The sequence below is a fragment of the Vanessa tameamea genome, chromosome 12, assembly GCF_037043105.1.
Source record: "Vanessa tameamea isolate UH-Manoa-2023 chromosome 12, ilVanTame1 primary haplotype, whole genome shotgun sequence".
Taxonomy (NCBI): Eukaryota; Metazoa; Arthropoda; class Insecta; order Lepidoptera; family Nymphalidae; genus Vanessa; species Vanessa tameamea.
Window position 1 is genome coordinate 10,437,126 of NC_087320.1, and position 19,086 is coordinate 10,456,211.

Genomic DNA, 19,086 nt, shown 5'->3' on the forward strand with positions numbered 1-19,086 from the left:
GATTTCTTAATCGCTAAAGCCAAATAGAATTTGAGTAATACCAATTTCTTTTGCTCGTAATTATACTCCACGTCATAATTTCTCTGTTATCAATACAAACTTGTTGTTGGTTCTCGTGTAAACGATATAACGTATTAAATTTAACCCTTCAGTCATTTATGGTTTCTTGGAAATTGATATCTTGAAACTTTTAAGCCATATTTAAACTTAACGGTTTTATATCTCCGTTTCTATTTGTAACTAGGAGTTGATATTCTCTTCGCTTATCTGTATTTCGAGACTTTCGACCTTTTTTCGGGTTGCAAGTATGTATATATTTATGGCATTGATATGCGTAATAGTTTGTACATGTCAATATTTTTTTATAATACCTTTGATACAGTTGTCGTGATGTATGATGGTTCTGTTTATTGCTGTTAGTGATCGTGATTGTCGTTTGGTTATACTAAATGACTTCACCGACCTATGCTATCCGGTAGGTTGCACGATCTAAACCCGTTAGGTGATGCTGTGGTCTAGTTACTATCTAAATCCCGTGATTTGCTGGTAGATTTAAACTCTTGAATATTCTTATAAGTTCAGGGTCTAATTTGAATGTTTACTTTATTATGTTTAGTTTTTAAAAATTTCATCTTTCGTGTTTATTAAATTGATATACCAACGTAATTAGATTAGATTGTTTTTAAGTACTTCGTTAATATTCAGATAAGTACATTTTCTAGTTAAATGTACTGGTGTATATTTATTAATGGAATAGAGTGAGGAGGTACTAATGTTCTTATCGGTTTTTGAAAAAAATTATAAAAGCTTGAGTAAGTACTCGAGTGAAGTAGGTTTATTTGATTCTACTTAAATCTACAACGATAAACGTTTGTAAGCTGAGAGCCTAATTCTAAGATTGTCTAGTCATAGCATAAATAATCCACGCAAGTCACAGTTGGTCAAGCCAGCCGCATTAGGCTAGACTGGATCACCTTTGCAATTATGTTGTAATGGCACAGACTCCTTTCCCTTGTATACAACGCCAATTATATAAATTCGTATTTCGTAATATCAATATCAATCAACAATTCATTATAATTTCAAGTAGAAACAGTTTTCTTATTTATCGCAAAATATTTTACCTAGAGTATTCCAATCGAAGAATTAATTAAGGTATATAAACCTTAGATTTTCGTATTCCATGCGATTTGATTACCTAATGTAGTGTACACAGATCTATAATAACATATTCATCAGTATTAGATTTATCTATTATATAAATATATATTATCTGTGTATTTATGCATCTTTCATCTCGAGTGACACACATCGCGAAAGCGCGGGAAAAGAGAATATATAAAAATGGGCGCGCGGTGAAGACGGAGCGTGCACAGCCGATATTTAAATATAATATTTATTTTATCTAATTGGTAAATCGACCTTACACGTGAACATTTATACAACAACACTATTCCACTTAACTACATGTTTATATTCACTTTAATTTTACTTCCAAAATTCCGATAAAACTGTTGTCGATATTCAAAACGGCATTTCTATAATGAATATCATAGGTTATTCAAGCTCTCGGCCAACGATATCACGTGAATTCGAAGTCATATGATGTTTAATTGTCTTTTGAATTCTTTTGGTTCCAAATATTATGAAAGATCGTTTGAATTGGTATTATTTGACAGTTTCGTTATCTTCGTTCATGATATTACATTTTTGCTAGTGCTATTTGTGTTTAGGTTTTTTTTTTTTTGTGCATATTTATAAAGTATATTATTGTAATAAAAAATAAAATATATTTTGATTACTCTGTATCTTCAAAGTACTTATTACCTGTTTCGCAGTTACGCAGCTTTAATCTTAATATCATATTTATTACGTAAATAATTTGAACACAAGTCAATTAAATATCATTTAATTTTTATAGTGCTATTTAACTAACTATTGAGTTACGCGAAAGTCTGAGGTTTGAATATTTAACACTCAATCACGCTTGAACGGATTAATTTGTGATTATAATATATCTCATGCTCTGTGCATCGGTTTGGATCGGATTGTGACGAAACCTACATATTTATGTTGATTCATATTCTGCCCTGTATCCCGTATTGGAGCGAGATGAAATAATCTCCAATAAAAGGCAAGGAGGCCTCGGTCTGGCGTCGGGACGTTTACGGGTGTATTCGTATTAATTGCTACGTATATAATTTGATTGCGTTTTCATAACGAAGGTCGGTCAAATAGAATTAATTTTTAATAACACTCTTGTCTAAGAAAGTAATTGCTTAATTACGGCATTAAATAACAAGGTGATTTTTTCTTAGTAATGTTTAACATTTTTAATATTCAATGAATTAAAATCATCTTCCTGTCATTGTTTTTGATCCTTCGTTTATTTTGTATGAGGTCGATTTTCAATCACCCTTATTAAGTTATATTTGATGACTTCTTTTGGCATTTTGATAGTTATAGGGACGTGGAAAAATAACTATTGGTAGAAATTAATATGTCATGAAAAATTAATCACACATTTTTATATATGTAAGTGCTATTAGAACTGCGATGGATAAATTTCTAAATCTCTTTCCTTCCAGAGAGTTCTAGAATTCGTCTGTAATTTGAATGAAGTTATTCGTTCGCCATTACCGGCGCGGAACTCAGCGGGGCATTAACGGCTGTTCCTTTGACTTAACGAGGTTGAGACATAAATACTTTGAACTGTTCTGATAACTGAGCACAACCTTTTCATAAAATCAAAGTTTAACCCGGTTTCTGAAGCGAGAGGTCATTCGTTTTGAATAACTTCCTCTTTGTAATTTTTTTTTTCTCGTTCGTTTATCTTTTAATAGTTCAATCGTTTTAATTCGAAATGAATTAATGGAAATGAAAATTTTTGTTGTGGTGCTGTCTGGATAAAAAATAAGCACAAGGACAACATTTATTTGGAGATTAGAAAGATTTAATGTGTACAATAAAAAATGTATATTGCGCTATTCGATCTTTGGTCCATATAAAAAATGGCTAATGAATACATTATGCAGATTATAACATCTTTCTGTAGTGAAAAAAAGTCTAAGTTTCGTTTCTATATTAAAAAAAAAAAACAAAGTTATGTTATGTTCGTTACAATGAGACATTATATACCTAATACCATCTGTTTAAATTTACATATCTTACCGAACACTAACCTTACGCATTCTACTTAAAATACACGAGTAAATATTATTTGCAATAATAATGTTTATGACAGTAACTTCAGCTTTATTTATTAATATTTAATATGAATTACTAAGTAATGCAAGGGCACGCGCTGCAATGCCTCTGAATCTGGTGCCATACAAATAGCGCGCCATCTATTGTATGTTGATAGTACTAAGCCACAAGCCCTCAGTACCCATAAGACGCTTAGAAAATTTTAACTCAATCGGATGAACGATTCGTGAACGCATGGAATACAAACTAAGAACAATAATTTAACAATATACGTATAAACAAAAGCTTTCTATCGATCTATATTTTCTTATTGTCTATTTTAAATTCTTAATATTAAAAATGAATGATGAAGGACTGAAATTAACGAATGAAGGAGTCGCAATTTATTTGTTCATTTAAATTCTTAGTTTTATTAATTATTAACTTAATACTTAGATATTATAATCAAAATATACTTTATTCAAGTAGGCTTTTGCAAGCACTTTTGAATCGTCATTTAACAAACTATATTAAGTGAAGCTACTACCGGTTCGGAATGTAGATTCTATCGAGTAGAACCTACAAAAAACTCAGTAGCTACTCTTTTTCGACATTTAAAAATATCATCTGTATATTCTTGTATTGAATAATATGCCTTCTTTATCAATGTATTTTTTACAAATGATTTGAATTTATGAAACGGCAAAGTTGATTGAAGTATATGATTCTGAAAATGTATCATAATTTAAAATATGGAAAGGAATTTATTGGTAATATGTATGTGCGTGTAAATTATTGTGTATATACTAACAGTAATTAATTCCCACATACCTACTTGTTTCTTTCGTTTCGCGTAACGTGAGAACGAATGTTAATATCGACTCCAAATACATTAGACACAACATAAAGAAAAATTCATAAAGAATTTTAAAGTTATATTAATATTACTTCGAAGGAGGTTTTAACAGGAAATGATTAGTGTTGGCAGACAAAATCACAGCTAGATCCATTTTTAATAATATTTCACCCCCAGGGTTTGTTTATTCCAATTTAATTTCTAAAGTATTCACTAAGAATGATTGCTATCTGATCTCAATTCTTGTCTAACAAGTAACTAACCATATAATTAGATTTTTTTTCCACTTTGACTTTATTTCTATAGCCCGAATTTTTATATAAGCTGTATACTTTATTTAAAACAATTACCCATTACATATACTTAAACGAATTAAAAATTTTTTTGGTGGGTTCAAGTCCGGGCAAGCTTGCTGAATTTTTATATTGTGCTTAATTTGTGTTTATATCGATTATGAATTGAATATGAAAATCTGCTACATGTGAATCTGCTAATACACATTCGTCATGGCGGAATCAACTCCTAATCTACACCTAAAACGAAGAGGAGCCCAGCTAATGGCCCCTCCTCGTTTTAGGAGAATATTTACAGACTTTATACAAATAATTGAATATTGACAATTAATATATTATATTTATTAATATTCATTATTAATAAATATATATATTAAAATGATTAGTACGCCGTCTCTCAAAGTAATATTATACACAATTATATTAAAAATAAACACGTCACCGGGTTTCACGCGCAAGATAAAAAAATATACGATTAATTATCTTGAGGTCACAATTGCTGAAGTCACTTTCAGACAACATATCCTTTTGATTAAATATAATATAATACAATCAATCAATTTTCATTATGACTATAAACAAATTAGTCACGATTCAATGTATTATCGTAACAACCGTGGAAATTTGAAGAAACTTCCATAGTTCGTGACGGATTACACAATTATGTGTATGACTAACACATAACTAGTGATATATATAATTGATCATATAATATATTGTTATCATAGATTTATGTATGGATTAAACTAGTTTTGAAGTAAATATAATTGATAATTTATTTTGATCAGATTTTCTTGAGATCTTTATCTGACGGTTTATTAAGTCGTCTGTGTTCAGACAATAAACAAATTAATCAAGGATCGTGAAAGATATTCGTCAGTCAAAGTAATCCATTACCGAAATAAGTTACTATCGTGTCTCGTGTGACATCAACGTATCATTTGCAAAATACCTTGGATGTATTTAAAAAAAAACTTTAAAAATTGCTATGTAAAAGTAAGCGAAAATAAAACTATATATACCTATATAGTTTAAATTCAAGTGTATATTTATGACTTCTTTGTCATTGTTGCCACACCCCTGAGGGTCGTAGCTTATGTTATATATTCTATATTCTTTCTTAACAGATGCGCTTCTCGCTTTCGCAATCGAACTGTCCGATAATTAGATGAGCACATTCAAACAAGTTAAAAAAATGTCTTCAGCTTTATGTTTGAAGAAATATAAATAACTCATGCTGTTATCATTTTATTATCATAAGTATCACTTTGTACATGTTATAGTCAACTTTAATAAATATATTTCGTTTTTGAAAACATTCACATCTAACGTACGACGGAGAATTTTGCTACATGGACGCCAATTCTATTAAAAAATTGGCCCTTTAACGCAATCGAATCGAAACGTAATAGGTGCCGGTCAGCCGTTCCACTAACACAATCCGGTTACTGTTTGGTCGAAGTTGGATCGAAACATGATCGGGATTCTATCGTGACTTTAATAAGTAAAAATTGGACCTCAGTTACGATTAAGCTGAGGTTTACTTTTGTGAGGAGTAGTCGAGGTTGGTTCGGAGTTGAATCGGGAACATATCATAATCGTAATAAGTTATTAGAATTGCCTATAGGACTAGACTATCTGCTAAGAAATGATTACAAAAATGACATACAAGCCAAGATGGCTCAGTGATTAGGACGCGTACATCTTAACAGATGATTACGGGCAAGCACCACTGAATTTGCATGTGCTTAGTTTGTGTTTATAATTCATCTCATGCTCGGTGGTGAGGGAAAACATCGTGAGGAAAGCTGCGTGTGTCTAATTTCCACGAAATTCTGCCACATGTATATCTGCCATATGTGTTGGAATAAGCTCCTAACCTTCTCCTCTAAGGGAGAGGAGGCCTTAGCCCAGCAGTGGGAAATTTACAATTTACATTGTACACGGCGAAATCGTCTCTATATGGATATAATTGTTTCAGGGCGAAGTACTCGACTGTCCACTATGCCTGTCCACATTCACCGCAGTCAGTATGGTGCGGCTAGCGTGGTGCTCCCACCGCTGCTGCGAGTCCTGTCTACGTCAATACCTCGCCATCGAGATATTCGAGGCGAGGGTACCAGTCAACTGCCCAGTTTGCCATGAGAGCATGCATCCGTCTGGTGAGTAATCTCTCATTTCATAATATCAATATTTTATATTGAAATAAGGTCTTTCTATATTTAATTTTGAAGTGCAAATGAGTTTCATTGATACAGTCATGATTCATCTTAAAATAGAACTAATTGTATGCCAATGCTCTTTGCCAAACGTTGGACAAAGTTTAATTGTGCCTGTAGTTAGTCGGAAAATATCTAAAATACTTTATAAATTACGAACTATTTAAATGTGCCAGACAAATATTCATGTTGTAAATTGATCCAACAGTTTTAATTTTGAAGTTATTTTGTAATTTAAAAATGGAATACAAATAGTTAATAATGAAAAACGTGTAATAAAATGTATTATATGTAACAATACAAGTCTGTTTGCAAATATTTTATAAATATAAATAAATACTAATTTGCATAAGATATGCTTGGTAATAAATGAATCCTACTAATTTAATAAGCGACACGTTCGCGTAGGTCACATTTATTTTAGTTATTACCTTGGCATTCAAAGATTCAATACTTAGGCTATATAGTATATATTAGAATACAATTAATAACCTGTTGCAGGAAATAATGACTAAACTAACATTGACTCTTGGCGTTATGCCCATTTATCTCTAGGATTCAATGTTAACAGATTATTTAGATAATAATTGTAATCAGCAGTGCGATTCTGTAAGAATTCACTTCGTATCTCACCTCGTGAAATGTTGACAACTGACTTACGGTTATACGCCATTATGATACGTGTTTCCTTTTTTTTTTTTTTATGTTAGAGGTGGCAAACGAGCATGAGGCTCACCTGATGGAAAGTGACTACCACCGCCCATGGACATCTGCAACACCGGGGGGCTTGCAGGTGCGTTGCCGGCCTTTCAGGAAAGAGTACGCTCTTTTCTTGAAGGTTCCTAAGTCGTATCGGTTCGGAAAAACCGCCGGCGAAAGCTGGTTCCACAGAGTGGTTGTGCGAGGCAGAAAGTGTCTTAAAAATCGCGCTGTTGTGGATTTTCGGACATCTAGATGGTGCGGGTGATATTTGGAATTTTGACGAGATGTCCGAAGGTGAAATTCAGCAGCCGGGATTAATCCGAACAATTCCTCGGAACATTCCCCGTGATAAATTCTGTAGAAGATGCAGAGCGATCCAACATCTCTACGCAAAGCCAAAGGATCAAGCAGATCGATAATTCGAGCCGCTCTACGTTGGATATGGTCAAATGGAAGGAGCTGGTACTGGGGAGCACCCGCCCAGAGGTGAGAGCAGTATTCCATGTGAGGCCGAATTTGCGCCTTGTATAGTCTTAGACGATGAGCCGACGTGAAATACTGTCTTGCCTTGCTGAGCACACCGAGCTTTTTTGATGCCAATTTGGCTTTGCCTTCCAATTGACCGCGGAATTGAACGAGGCTCGAAACATCGACGCCAAGTATTCCGATACTAGCTGTGGCGGCTAACGGAATGTTCTCGAATCGTGGAGATACGACAAATGGTGTTTTTTTAGCAGTTAACGCGCAAACTTGCGTCTTTTTGGGGTTGAAATGGACTAGGTTTAGCCGACCCCAGTTCGAGACTTTGTTTAACGAAGACTCGATTTCAGACACAAGTTTGTTCCGGTTTTCTTCGACGTTTTCCCGAGAAATATTAACACGGCCGGTGTATGAGGTGTCTACGGTGCTGTCTGCATAGCAGTGAATGTTACTGATTTGCAACATGTCATTGATATGCAGAAGAAACAGAGTGGATGAAAGAACGCAGCCTTGTGGAACACCAGCATTGACGAATTTTAAGTCGGAGCATGCACCGTCGACAACGACCTTGATGCTCCGATCTGCCAGAAAACTGGTAATCCAGTTGCATAATTTCCCGGGAAGCCCATAGGAAGGAAGCTTCGAAAGAAGCGCTTTGTGCCACACGCGATCGAAGGCCTTCGCTATGTCCAGACTGACTGCTAATGCCTCCCCCTTGCTCTCAACTGCTTCCGCCTATTTATGAGTCAGGTAAACTAGAAGATCACCGGCTGAGCGACCCCGACGGAAACCGTACTGGCGGTCGCTAATCAGCTGGTACTCCTCTAGGTACCGCAGGAGCTGACAGTTAATAATGGACTCAACCTCAACCTAGTATCTTTATAGCTATTATAGTCAATGTCGCATATCACCTTTTGATATTTCACGCTCGTCTTCTGCGGTGAGTTTCGAGTTTTTTCTTACAGAATACCTTTTGTCAAATCAAACATTACACTGTTTATTATATACGGATGTTAAATTAAACACAATTTACTCTTTCTGTCATCATTGATTTTTCATTTGAATGAATAAGATAGTATTATTTTACTTAATAACTTTAGGAAACAAAGAAACCGAGGTTGCTTAGTGGATATTAACTAATGATTACGGGTTTAACAGTCCAGCACGACTAAAGTTTCGGGTGCTTAATTTGTGTAGTGCTTGTCGGTTAAAGAAAACATCGTAAGGAAGCATGTGTTGGATGTTAATATGCCACATAGGTAAACCACCCGAATTCGAACAACGTGGTGGAATAAGCTGACCTTGTTCTCAAATGGAGAGGTCTTAATCCAGCAGCGGGATATAAACAGACCAATATTTTATTTAACAAATTCAAATATATCTGAATCATATTTTCTACTTCATTCAGCCTACAGTATTTTCATATTACTGTAAAATAACATTTGATTTACAATTTATATATTAATCAGGTTGATTAATAAACCAACGCATGCCATAAATGTGTTGCTTTGGAATAAATAATTAATTATATTGGTTAAAAGTCACAACAAAATATCATTTAACAGAATATTTATGCGGAACTTAACAATAAATTATAGGGAACCGTATTATTTGATTAATTTTATTAATTACCTTCTGTGCAACGTATGATATTTAAAAAGTAATGATTACAACATATCCATATACATACACAAACATTAACTTGTTACAAATACATTATTTAAAACACGACTGAAATTTCGGTAGATGCACAAAAAAGATATAAATTAACAGGTTTTTAAATGCTTCTATTGTTCGTAATATATTTTATGATTTAACATTACTATCATTTCGAAACAAGCCCTGGTAAAAAATTGATATCTTTGAGAATATATAAAAGTTATACTTTTTGCCCTTGGCGATATAATGTATCGTATATATTATTTACTAGAGTGCAATGAAAATATATAAAATAAAATTTATACGCTAGTTCAGTAAACATTGTGCTTCATAGGTCTATCTGTATTCTGGTATACGGTATAAAGTATTCCAGTGGAGCTTAACTAATGTATTACATTTGTAAACGAAGTAGAAACGAAGCCACACGATCGGGATCAGCTAATAAATGTTCCGTTCAGTTGAGAACGAGATGTGATCATCTGATGTGTTGCCGAGTTGTTTAACAGTTTTTTCAACATGAGAACTCAGATTTCCTGATTGTGTCAGCATCTCGACTCGTCACCGACACTTCTAATCTAACAACTCATTAAGATAAAATAAGTGAATGAACGGTTTGGTTTGAACATGCGAAGGCTCTCTATCTTGTAAACCAGTCGCTATCAGTTGTTCTCTATCATGTGACAACGGAAGTAGTTGGACGAGCAAATTCCATCGATAGACTTTTAGGTCGCTCGTGTGCTCCGGAACATGTATTCGCAATTATCAATTCCCAGTAACAATCTACAAACTCAGTTAACGTGCATCTGCACTCAAAACTTATTACTTTCGTGGAATTTTCACTCTAATAGCAGATCAAAACTCTTCGATTTTAGTTTACCATTTGTTTCTTGTTTTATGCAGGATTATAGTTAACTGTCCGAGTTCATTTATATAACTTGTTAACGTACAATGATTACACAACAGCCGTGTATAGTAATTAATTTAGTATTTATTACTGTTTACATACTTAAGAAAGATATTATTAGAAAGAACTACGTTGTAACCGCTGTTTTGATAAGCTTATCATTATTCCTTTGTTATCTTGAAATATTTGGATAACTGTTTAGAATAATTATGATTTGCTCCTAAACCGAATATCTACACTACAAAGACTAAGCAGGATATGGTATATATATAATTCGAAATGATCTCAGTTCGGTATTTTCCGAGGCCTTGAAGTGTCAACAGTTACTTTCTTAATGTGGTATTGAAAATGTATTGATGTTTTTTTTTCATATAGGAAGGCGGACGAGAAAATGGGCCACCTGATGGTAAGTGGTCACCACCGCCCATAGACAATGGCGCTGCAAGAAATATTAACAATACCTCACATCGCCAATGCGCCACCAACCTTGGCAACTAAGATATTATGTCCCTTGTGCCTGTAGTTACACTGACTCACTCACCCTTTAAACCGGAACACAACAATTCTGAGTACTGCTGTTTGGCGGTAGGATATCTGATGAGTGGATGGTACCTACCCAGACGAGCTTGCAAAGCCCTACCACCAAGGAAACTGAATGACTGAAAAATCCTAATGAGCCCTACCGGAATTGTAACCGCAGACTCCGGATCTGCATTCTTGTAATCTAGGTCCTAGCCGACAGATTACACAAACGAGTCAGCTGAGTGTAATATTAATCTTTTTAATAACCAAGAGCAATAATTTGCATAAATTTATCAAAACTTGAAATGTTACATTGCTAATTGGGAAATAAAGTATGAATCATTGAATTTTTTTGACATACATCGATGGTGTTTACGAATTTGCTTTCGATAAATATTCTTATATTAATAACTAGTGATCTGCCCTGACTTCGCACGTGTTCAATTTATTGATAAAGAAAATGATATGACGTAGTTAATATTATTATTATTTATACCGCATAGCAGTCAAGAATAATGTAGCTTTAATTGGACCATTAGTTGCAGTTTACCGACATACGAACAAACAAATTTTACCTCTTTATAATATTAGTCTAGATGAAGTTTCAGTTATTCGTCGTCGTAGAATATTAAAACAAAAATGAATAGAAGTGTATTAGAATGAATTAATTATATTTAAAAACAAACATTTTTTACAATAATTATCTGTTTTACTTAAAAATTGCGACTAAAAGTCGTTTAATTTTTTCAGGGGTCTAAACACATTCTCATCTTTAAATCATCTTTAATAAATCATCTTTAATATGACATCTTTAAATTATCTTCCTAAAAAAAAAAAAAACGCTATTTTATACCGATAATATTTTTTAATCTTATTAAAATTAGTAAAAAAATTATAACATTTTTTTATATTATAATTAAAACACGTTATAAATATATCCGATGACGAATAAAACGATGATTCTCTAATTGTAAATATTTATTAGGAATCTGTTACTAATGAAACAATAGGAGAAAAACAGCTGTAGTTCCAATGAAGCGTGATGATACAAAATTGGTTCGATACGCACTAAATAAAACTTGTTCTCTATTTATAGCGATTAATGTCGCATAAAATATTTGTGCCCATTTAAATAATCAAAGCCTAAATCATATGTTAAATATCATGTCAAATGTTTAAATAATTAACAAACTTAAAAAAACAGAGAAAGGAAAATGCTAATCACGGAAAAGGGGAAACAAAGTAATTTCTATAATTTTCGAAGTCTTTTCGAATCTCACTTTTCTCTAGAGCCAATTGAATAAGTATATTAATTATGTCAATTGTTTATCATACATTTTGGCCTATAAACGAAATCTACAATCGACAATCTGACTTTGTCTAGGACTTGTCTACTATACCACTGTAGGTGAAATTATTCAGAAGCGATACCGTTATACAGCGATAAATAAATAATTAATGTGTAGACAATGTAATGATTCGATTGTATTCGATTGCGAATGTCTATAGACAAAGGTGTAGAATAATAACCACATTACCTATATATGTTTCGTTAAAAAATCAATATATAAACTGATTATTTATTTAACCCATTTCATAATACCGTACAATTTAATATTTATTTAGGTGCAATTGTATTGTTAAATGAACTCGCTCGTTGGCCTGTTGGTTCGTTGAAAACAGTGTCCCGTAAATTGGTCAATGATTCGATTGTTGTGAGTCTGTTGTAAAGAGGTTTTATTGTGAAATTTCAGATATCATACCATTGATAATTATTTTAAATTTAGAACATCTTATGACAAATAATAAAAGAAGTGAAACCAATATATTATAATAATTTAATTTCTAATCTCGGATATCCCAAACTGATGAATGATAATACGAAAAGGACCTTTAATGATACAACGTTCAGGGTATAATATTTATTGCTCAGCTAAATAAATAATTATACTAGTGTTTGTCCGAGATAACGAATGATGATAAGTGTACGTTGATTCTTCCATATTTACTCACGAACGCGTTGATTGCGAGAGGTCATGGGTTAGACTAAATATAATAAACAGTGGATTATACATATAGAATATTATATATTTTAGACCTTTTATATAGCCATAAAATGTGTAAAAAAAACGTCACAGCGGGCGGGTAAGATTATTATTTATATGTGGAACATGCATGCCGTTACGACAAACAGCAGGACGCTCTCTTATGTGCGTACGCGCATACTATAGTTATTTTATTAACAAAACTGTTATGTCCTTTTTTATCTTACTCCATTTCATTTATCTTTCAATAACCATTAATTTTAAAGTATTCCGTGTATTTTTAATATTATACTTAAATTTTTAAGCATTTTGATAAACTCATAATGATAAAGATTAAAGATGTTTTCAGGTTTTGCAGAATATTAGACGTGACTTTTACTGCGTTTTTAATAGATCAAAAGACCACTTAGCTATGAGTGATCATCATTTTTTATATGAGAAACAATGAGCGTTTATTTACAATGGGTATTGCAAGAAAAAATAAATAGACAAAATAAAATATAACTAGAACTTAAATAAAAAAATGGGTCGAAGATGTTTATAGAAACATAAGCCATAGTGTGTTTGGGTTAAGAACCTTTAATATTAGTTGTGAAACGGTATCATAAATCTGGGCGTTACTGTTGTACGCGTAAGCGATCCCTTTCCGTCCCACGATGACGGTAAAGGGTAACGCTGGTATGTAATAGGTAGTCTCGCATTGATACCATTCGTCTGGTATCCCCCCTCCCCTCCTTGCAGTAGAAAAGCTGTACGGACACCCTTTCCATCTTAAAAATGGTTCGTTATCTGAACAATCTGTTAATTATCCTACATCTGTTGCATAGTTCATATAAATATCTATGTAAGTATTACATAAAATACGCAGGTGCATAATTGTTATAAATATTATTCAACTCAACCATATACCAAGTTATTGGTATATGGTTGAGTTATATATGTTGTTCTAATGTCTCAAGTGAAACTTTTTGGGCACAATGAGACTGAAATTAAAAATAATAATTTGGAATGCAACGGTATGATTTTATGACGTTCTCACGTGACATTGGCGAAATAATCTGTGCCCTCTTGGCACAAATAAAAGCCAGAATAAAAAAAATAAAAACATTTTTGAGTGAATAGTTTCTGTAGTAAAAAGGTTATACTTTTGTCACTTGTGTTGCTTGCTTGCAAGCTAGTTTTTTTTTTCGCGCGTACATTGGCGAAGTATTCTGTGCCCTCTCGGCAAAAATAAAAGCCAACATTATATAAAAAAAAAGTGTTTTTATTTTTTATTTAGCTAAAGGAATATTGTAACTGATTGATATATTAAGACGTTTCAGAACGAAACAGTGAGTATTAAACAAATCTGTCTGATTTCTTTCGATATACCTTTTCACCCCTAGCACGAAACGAATTATAAACACAAATTTAAGCACTAGAAAAGTAATTTGTACTTACGCGGTTTGGAACACGCGATATTTTTTTAAGATCATGCCGATAAAACCAAAATAAAAACACACTTATGAGGTGATTATTCATTGAAGTATAAATTAATAGTTACAATGCATTCCACAGTGTAATGCCTATTAATTCTTATACAATGTAGACTTTTATCGTAACGAAACCGGTTGTTTTATTGTTTACAATGTTTTAATAATCAAAATCGGTTTGTCGAAGACCATTAAAGGTCATTTCATAACTATGATGTGAGTATCTCCAGAATGAGAAACAACCGGTTGTTCTCGGTAGAATTTAGATGCTGAACCGCTTCTGGTAGCTTTCCATGATGAAGTTCTGTAAAATGACGATTCAAAAGTGCTTGTAAAAGCCTACTCGAATAAAGTATATTTTGAAGTTCCATTTAAATGTATGTATATAAATATACACATATAGACTTTTGTGGCCTTATTCGGTACGTTTCAAAGTAAAACGCGTTGCGTATAAATTGTTGTAAATCGACACTTAAAATCGAATGCTCGATAAAAATGTCACAGTGATGTCATTTACGATTTTCTATTTGAACGATCGCGTTTAAATTTAAACGTTTTTATTGATGTTCCTTTGTCTTAATTTTAGCTATGCGCGTACTTTATGATAACTTTTAAATGGATGACTAACCGTTACAGAAATAAGATTTCAAAAATAAATTCGAAGAGAATAATGTTTGTTTATGTTTGACTGTCGTATCGTCACGAACTTTATCAATCTTTGCGTCGTTGGAATTCGTATGTTATTTTGTTTTGAAAACTGCTTGTAAATATAATTAGCTATCAAATGTGATGATTTATAACATATTAACTGGGTAACAGACGAAGTTAATGTCAATCAACGTAGCAATTCTTTTCAGGGTTTGTAGACACAGATTGATATGACAACGATTTATCATAGGTATTAAATAAAGGATATTAATGTTTTCAAAATTATTTCCTGGTCAAATATCCGCAGTGGTCAATATCAACAGTGAAAAACCAGATGCACAAGTGTGTGCCCCAGTTACCTCACTCTCTTCTTCAATGCGGTGACCATCTGTCACGACCAGAGAGACATCAACCACGTTACCAGCTTGACGCGAAGCCCTATACTAGTATAAGCGAGACTGTTTAAAAATTACACAAGAATTATACGAGTCATTACGAATTAAACACTTATAAACATGCACTAAACTAATAATAATTGCTACATTTCCGAATGAAGATTTCACGTATAGCATTTTTAATATCGGAACTTCAGATACAGTAACGTCAGACAAACGAATAAATTCACACATTATTCCCAATAGTATTAAATCCTTTGATTATAACAGAAAAGGTAGATGGAGCATACTAAACATTAAAGTGAAGCAACAAAAGCGAATACAAAATTACTTTAATGATGAATGCAGATGGAGCGCATTAGAGATATTAAATTACTAAATAAAGTTGGGAACGGCCGCCGCGGTGAAATCGGTGAGAAGAACATCTTCATCGCCGCTCGTAAAATCTCGCTTGCCGAGATGAGAGTCTATTGAAAAAAATATATTTCATTTAAAAAGTATATATCCCGCTGAGTTTCTTTCGCCGGTTCATCTCAAGTCCGACGCGTTTATTTCCGAATCGGTGGCAGATTTTTGACTATCAATAAGCACTTGCTTATATTTGTAACACGTGATTTTTGACTTTGACTTTGAATAGATTTTGAATCGTTTGTACCCTTTTCATAATATCTACTTAAAAAATAATAAAATATGGGTACAATTAATATGAATCGTGATATATTAAAACAATTAACGTTACTTAATAATTGATCAGATTAAATAATTATGTCACGGGCGGCGACAAAATCAATGAAGCAGAACTATAACGTCTGTTTATAGACATAGAGGGGAGTCCCGTAATAGATAAATTGACATGATTTCGCAATTTTAAATCGATTAAATTAGTTTCAACTCACCTCTTTGCTTCGAGAGATTTATATTTTTTATTCCTGTCGCAATGAGGTTGCATTTGTCACATTACAAAACTCTTTAATGATTAAATTTGGTTGGTTGTATTCCTTGTGTGTAGAGTCTCGTGTACCCGTCTGGGTAGTTATCCACTCATCACGTCATATTCTATTTCTACCGCCAAAAAGTAATATGAAGTATTGTTGTGTTAAAGTTTGAATGGTTACTGAGACCGTGTAACTAAATGGTCTAGAGTTCACAACTCAGTTCCCAAGGTTGACGGCGCAGTTGCGATGTAAACATGTAATATTTCTTCCCGCGCAACGTGTATGGCCGGTGTAACCCACTTATCACCAGATGGTGATCGATTACCAAGTCCTCTTACTGGTTTTATAAAAAAAAACTAAATCCCTTATCAAAAACAAGGTTGATATTTTGACATCGCTTGTTGATACATCTGTTTTAGATTAACATACTAATATTCTCTAATGACCATAAAAGCTGTGCCAATTTTCATTGGAATTAGTTCTTATATATTTTTTTTATTTTTATGGAAGTTTGTATACCGTTCACACTGTTTCAACTCGTCAATAACGCTTTTGCACGTCAACCTCTATTCCGTTTAACCGATTATCCTGACAATTAAATTTGAGTACAAATAATAAATGACAAACATATCTAAAGATTCATCGCAACGTATGCCTTTTGTATTAAATTACAGTCCTCATGAAAATATAATATTAAATATGCAATATATAGGCGTAATCCACAATAGAAAAACACATTAAACGTGTATAGAAAAAATGTCATACAACGGATAATTGGATTCAGTTCTGCTTAAAATTGGGTTTATTTAAAATATACTTTTAGGTATTATAAGTATGTTTATGTCCCTATGTCCTTACGTAGGGTTTAAGCTTCATATCATATTTTATCAAATTCGGTTTAACGGTGTTGCAAGCCGTGAAAGCGTAACATACAGACAAACACAGTTCTTTAACTACTTATACATGTGCGTCTCAAATATATAATGGGTACATAAGTAAGTGCATCTCATTAACTAATTACCGGTATAACTCGCCAGGTTAGCTGACGTTCATAGTTACCACTCCGCTCCTCAGGGCGGAATATAACTGCCGCTGATAGTTCCTAAGATCAGAATGTTTTGACACATAAACCAGCTTAATAATATACGTATATATTTTCAATTTGTATAATTAAATGCACAAATCCGGCGAATATTTTAAACGAGATTATACTTATTTAGTCTTTGTAAAGAATGTCAATAATTTCCGGAGTTTAACAACAAGTTTTGCGTAATCGGTATAATATGTTACCAGCATTATAGGCTTATTGATAACGCTCGCAGGATGTTGATTTATTTTTATGTACTCGAGTTACCTGTTGTAAGACAATAAAACTTTTATTTTTGGATACTTGTTTATATTAAATTATTGAGATATTAATCTTATCGTGATGAAAATGTACATTGATTGATTCAGGTTCATATACGATTAAATTATATATTTTTTTTTGTTTTTAACTCATCACAAGCTTAACGGAGTATGAAATTAGAATGTATAAAAGAAAAACCATATCCATCCAATATAGGATTATTTAAATAAATTTCTATATAAGTTTTATTTTAATTTCAGATGTCCGACGAATAGTCGACAACCCTGTACTCTACGATAAATATGAAGAGTTCTCAGTGCGTCGAGCGCTCGCCGCGGACCCCGACACGCGGTGGTGTCCAGCGCCGGACTGCAGGTAATGACGACAGACTTATCACGTACTAAACTATATTATCCTTCAGAAGAAGAATCTATTTCATTTTTAAATCTTGCTTTATCCGTTTCTTAAAAATTCCTAACGTCAAAGTTTTGTAAGTGCTAAAAAATATTGTGCATTGCGTTGAGGTTTGACAAACTAAGACGTGTTCCAAACTTTTATCATTTCGCTTAATATTACATAAAGCAGCATGAGCCTGTCCCTATAAAAAAAATATGAGTAAGTTTTTATTTGTCGATAAATTAAACAAATACACATAGAATACCGACTATAGCCTATTTCACCACAAGAGCACAAAAGGCAAATAAACGACAATTGACATTGAATGGACGCGTTATCATTGGCCCCGAGCTTAAGTAATCTATGATATTCATTATGGAATTGTGAAAACATGGCGAATGTTGACGAAACTATTGTCGGAAATTTAGAAGTAACATTAAAGAGTATATATGTAGATAAATATTGAGCCGAGGTGGCCGAGTGGTTAGAACGCGTGCATCTTAACCGATGATTTCGGGTTCAAACTCAAGCAGGCACCACTGAATTTTCATGTGCTTAATTTGTGTTTATAATTCATCTCGTGCTCGGCGGTGAAGGAAAACATCGTGAGGAAACCTGCATGTGTCTAATTTCAACGAAATTCTGCCACATGTGTATTCCACCAACCCGCATTTGAGCAGCGTAGTGGAATATGCTCCATACCTGCTCCTCAAAGGGAGAGGAGACCTTAGCCCAGCAGTGGGAAATTTACAGGCTGTTTATGTATGTAGATAAATGGAACAGTGTACATAAATAAATATATATTGATCAAGAACTATTGAAAGTATTGCACAATATAGCTGAGCTATTACATACGTAAATCTAAGGTTTGTTTATCTACATTCCTTCATCGATTAGAATAGGCTATAGATCTTATAGCTGTATTATTAAATCTTTCCGTTGAGTTGAAATGGCGTATGGTGTCGTTGCAAGATTTGATCCAAACGCACTAACTTGTGACGTTAAATAAATAATGAAATAATTTAG

At 33.1% G+C, this 19,086-nt stretch overlaps 1 protein-coding gene across 2 annotated transcripts in view; it reads left to right on the forward strand.

Moving 5' to 3' along the window:
• LOC113393008 (E3 ubiquitin-protein ligase RNF19B-like) overlaps nucleotides 1-19,086 on the forward strand; it is a 61,772-nt gene that overhangs the window by 38,490 nt on the left and 4,196 nt on the right. For both annotated transcript variants that reach the window (XM_026629696.2, XM_026629697.2), the window contains exons 3-4: nucleotides 6,317-6,497; nucleotides 17,925-18,039. In XM_026629696.2, coding sequence (XP_026485481.1) covers nucleotides 6,317-6,497; nucleotides 17,925-18,039 — 296 coding nt within the window. The remainder of the gene's footprint in view (nucleotides 1-6,316; nucleotides 6,498-17,924; nucleotides 18,040-19,086) is intronic.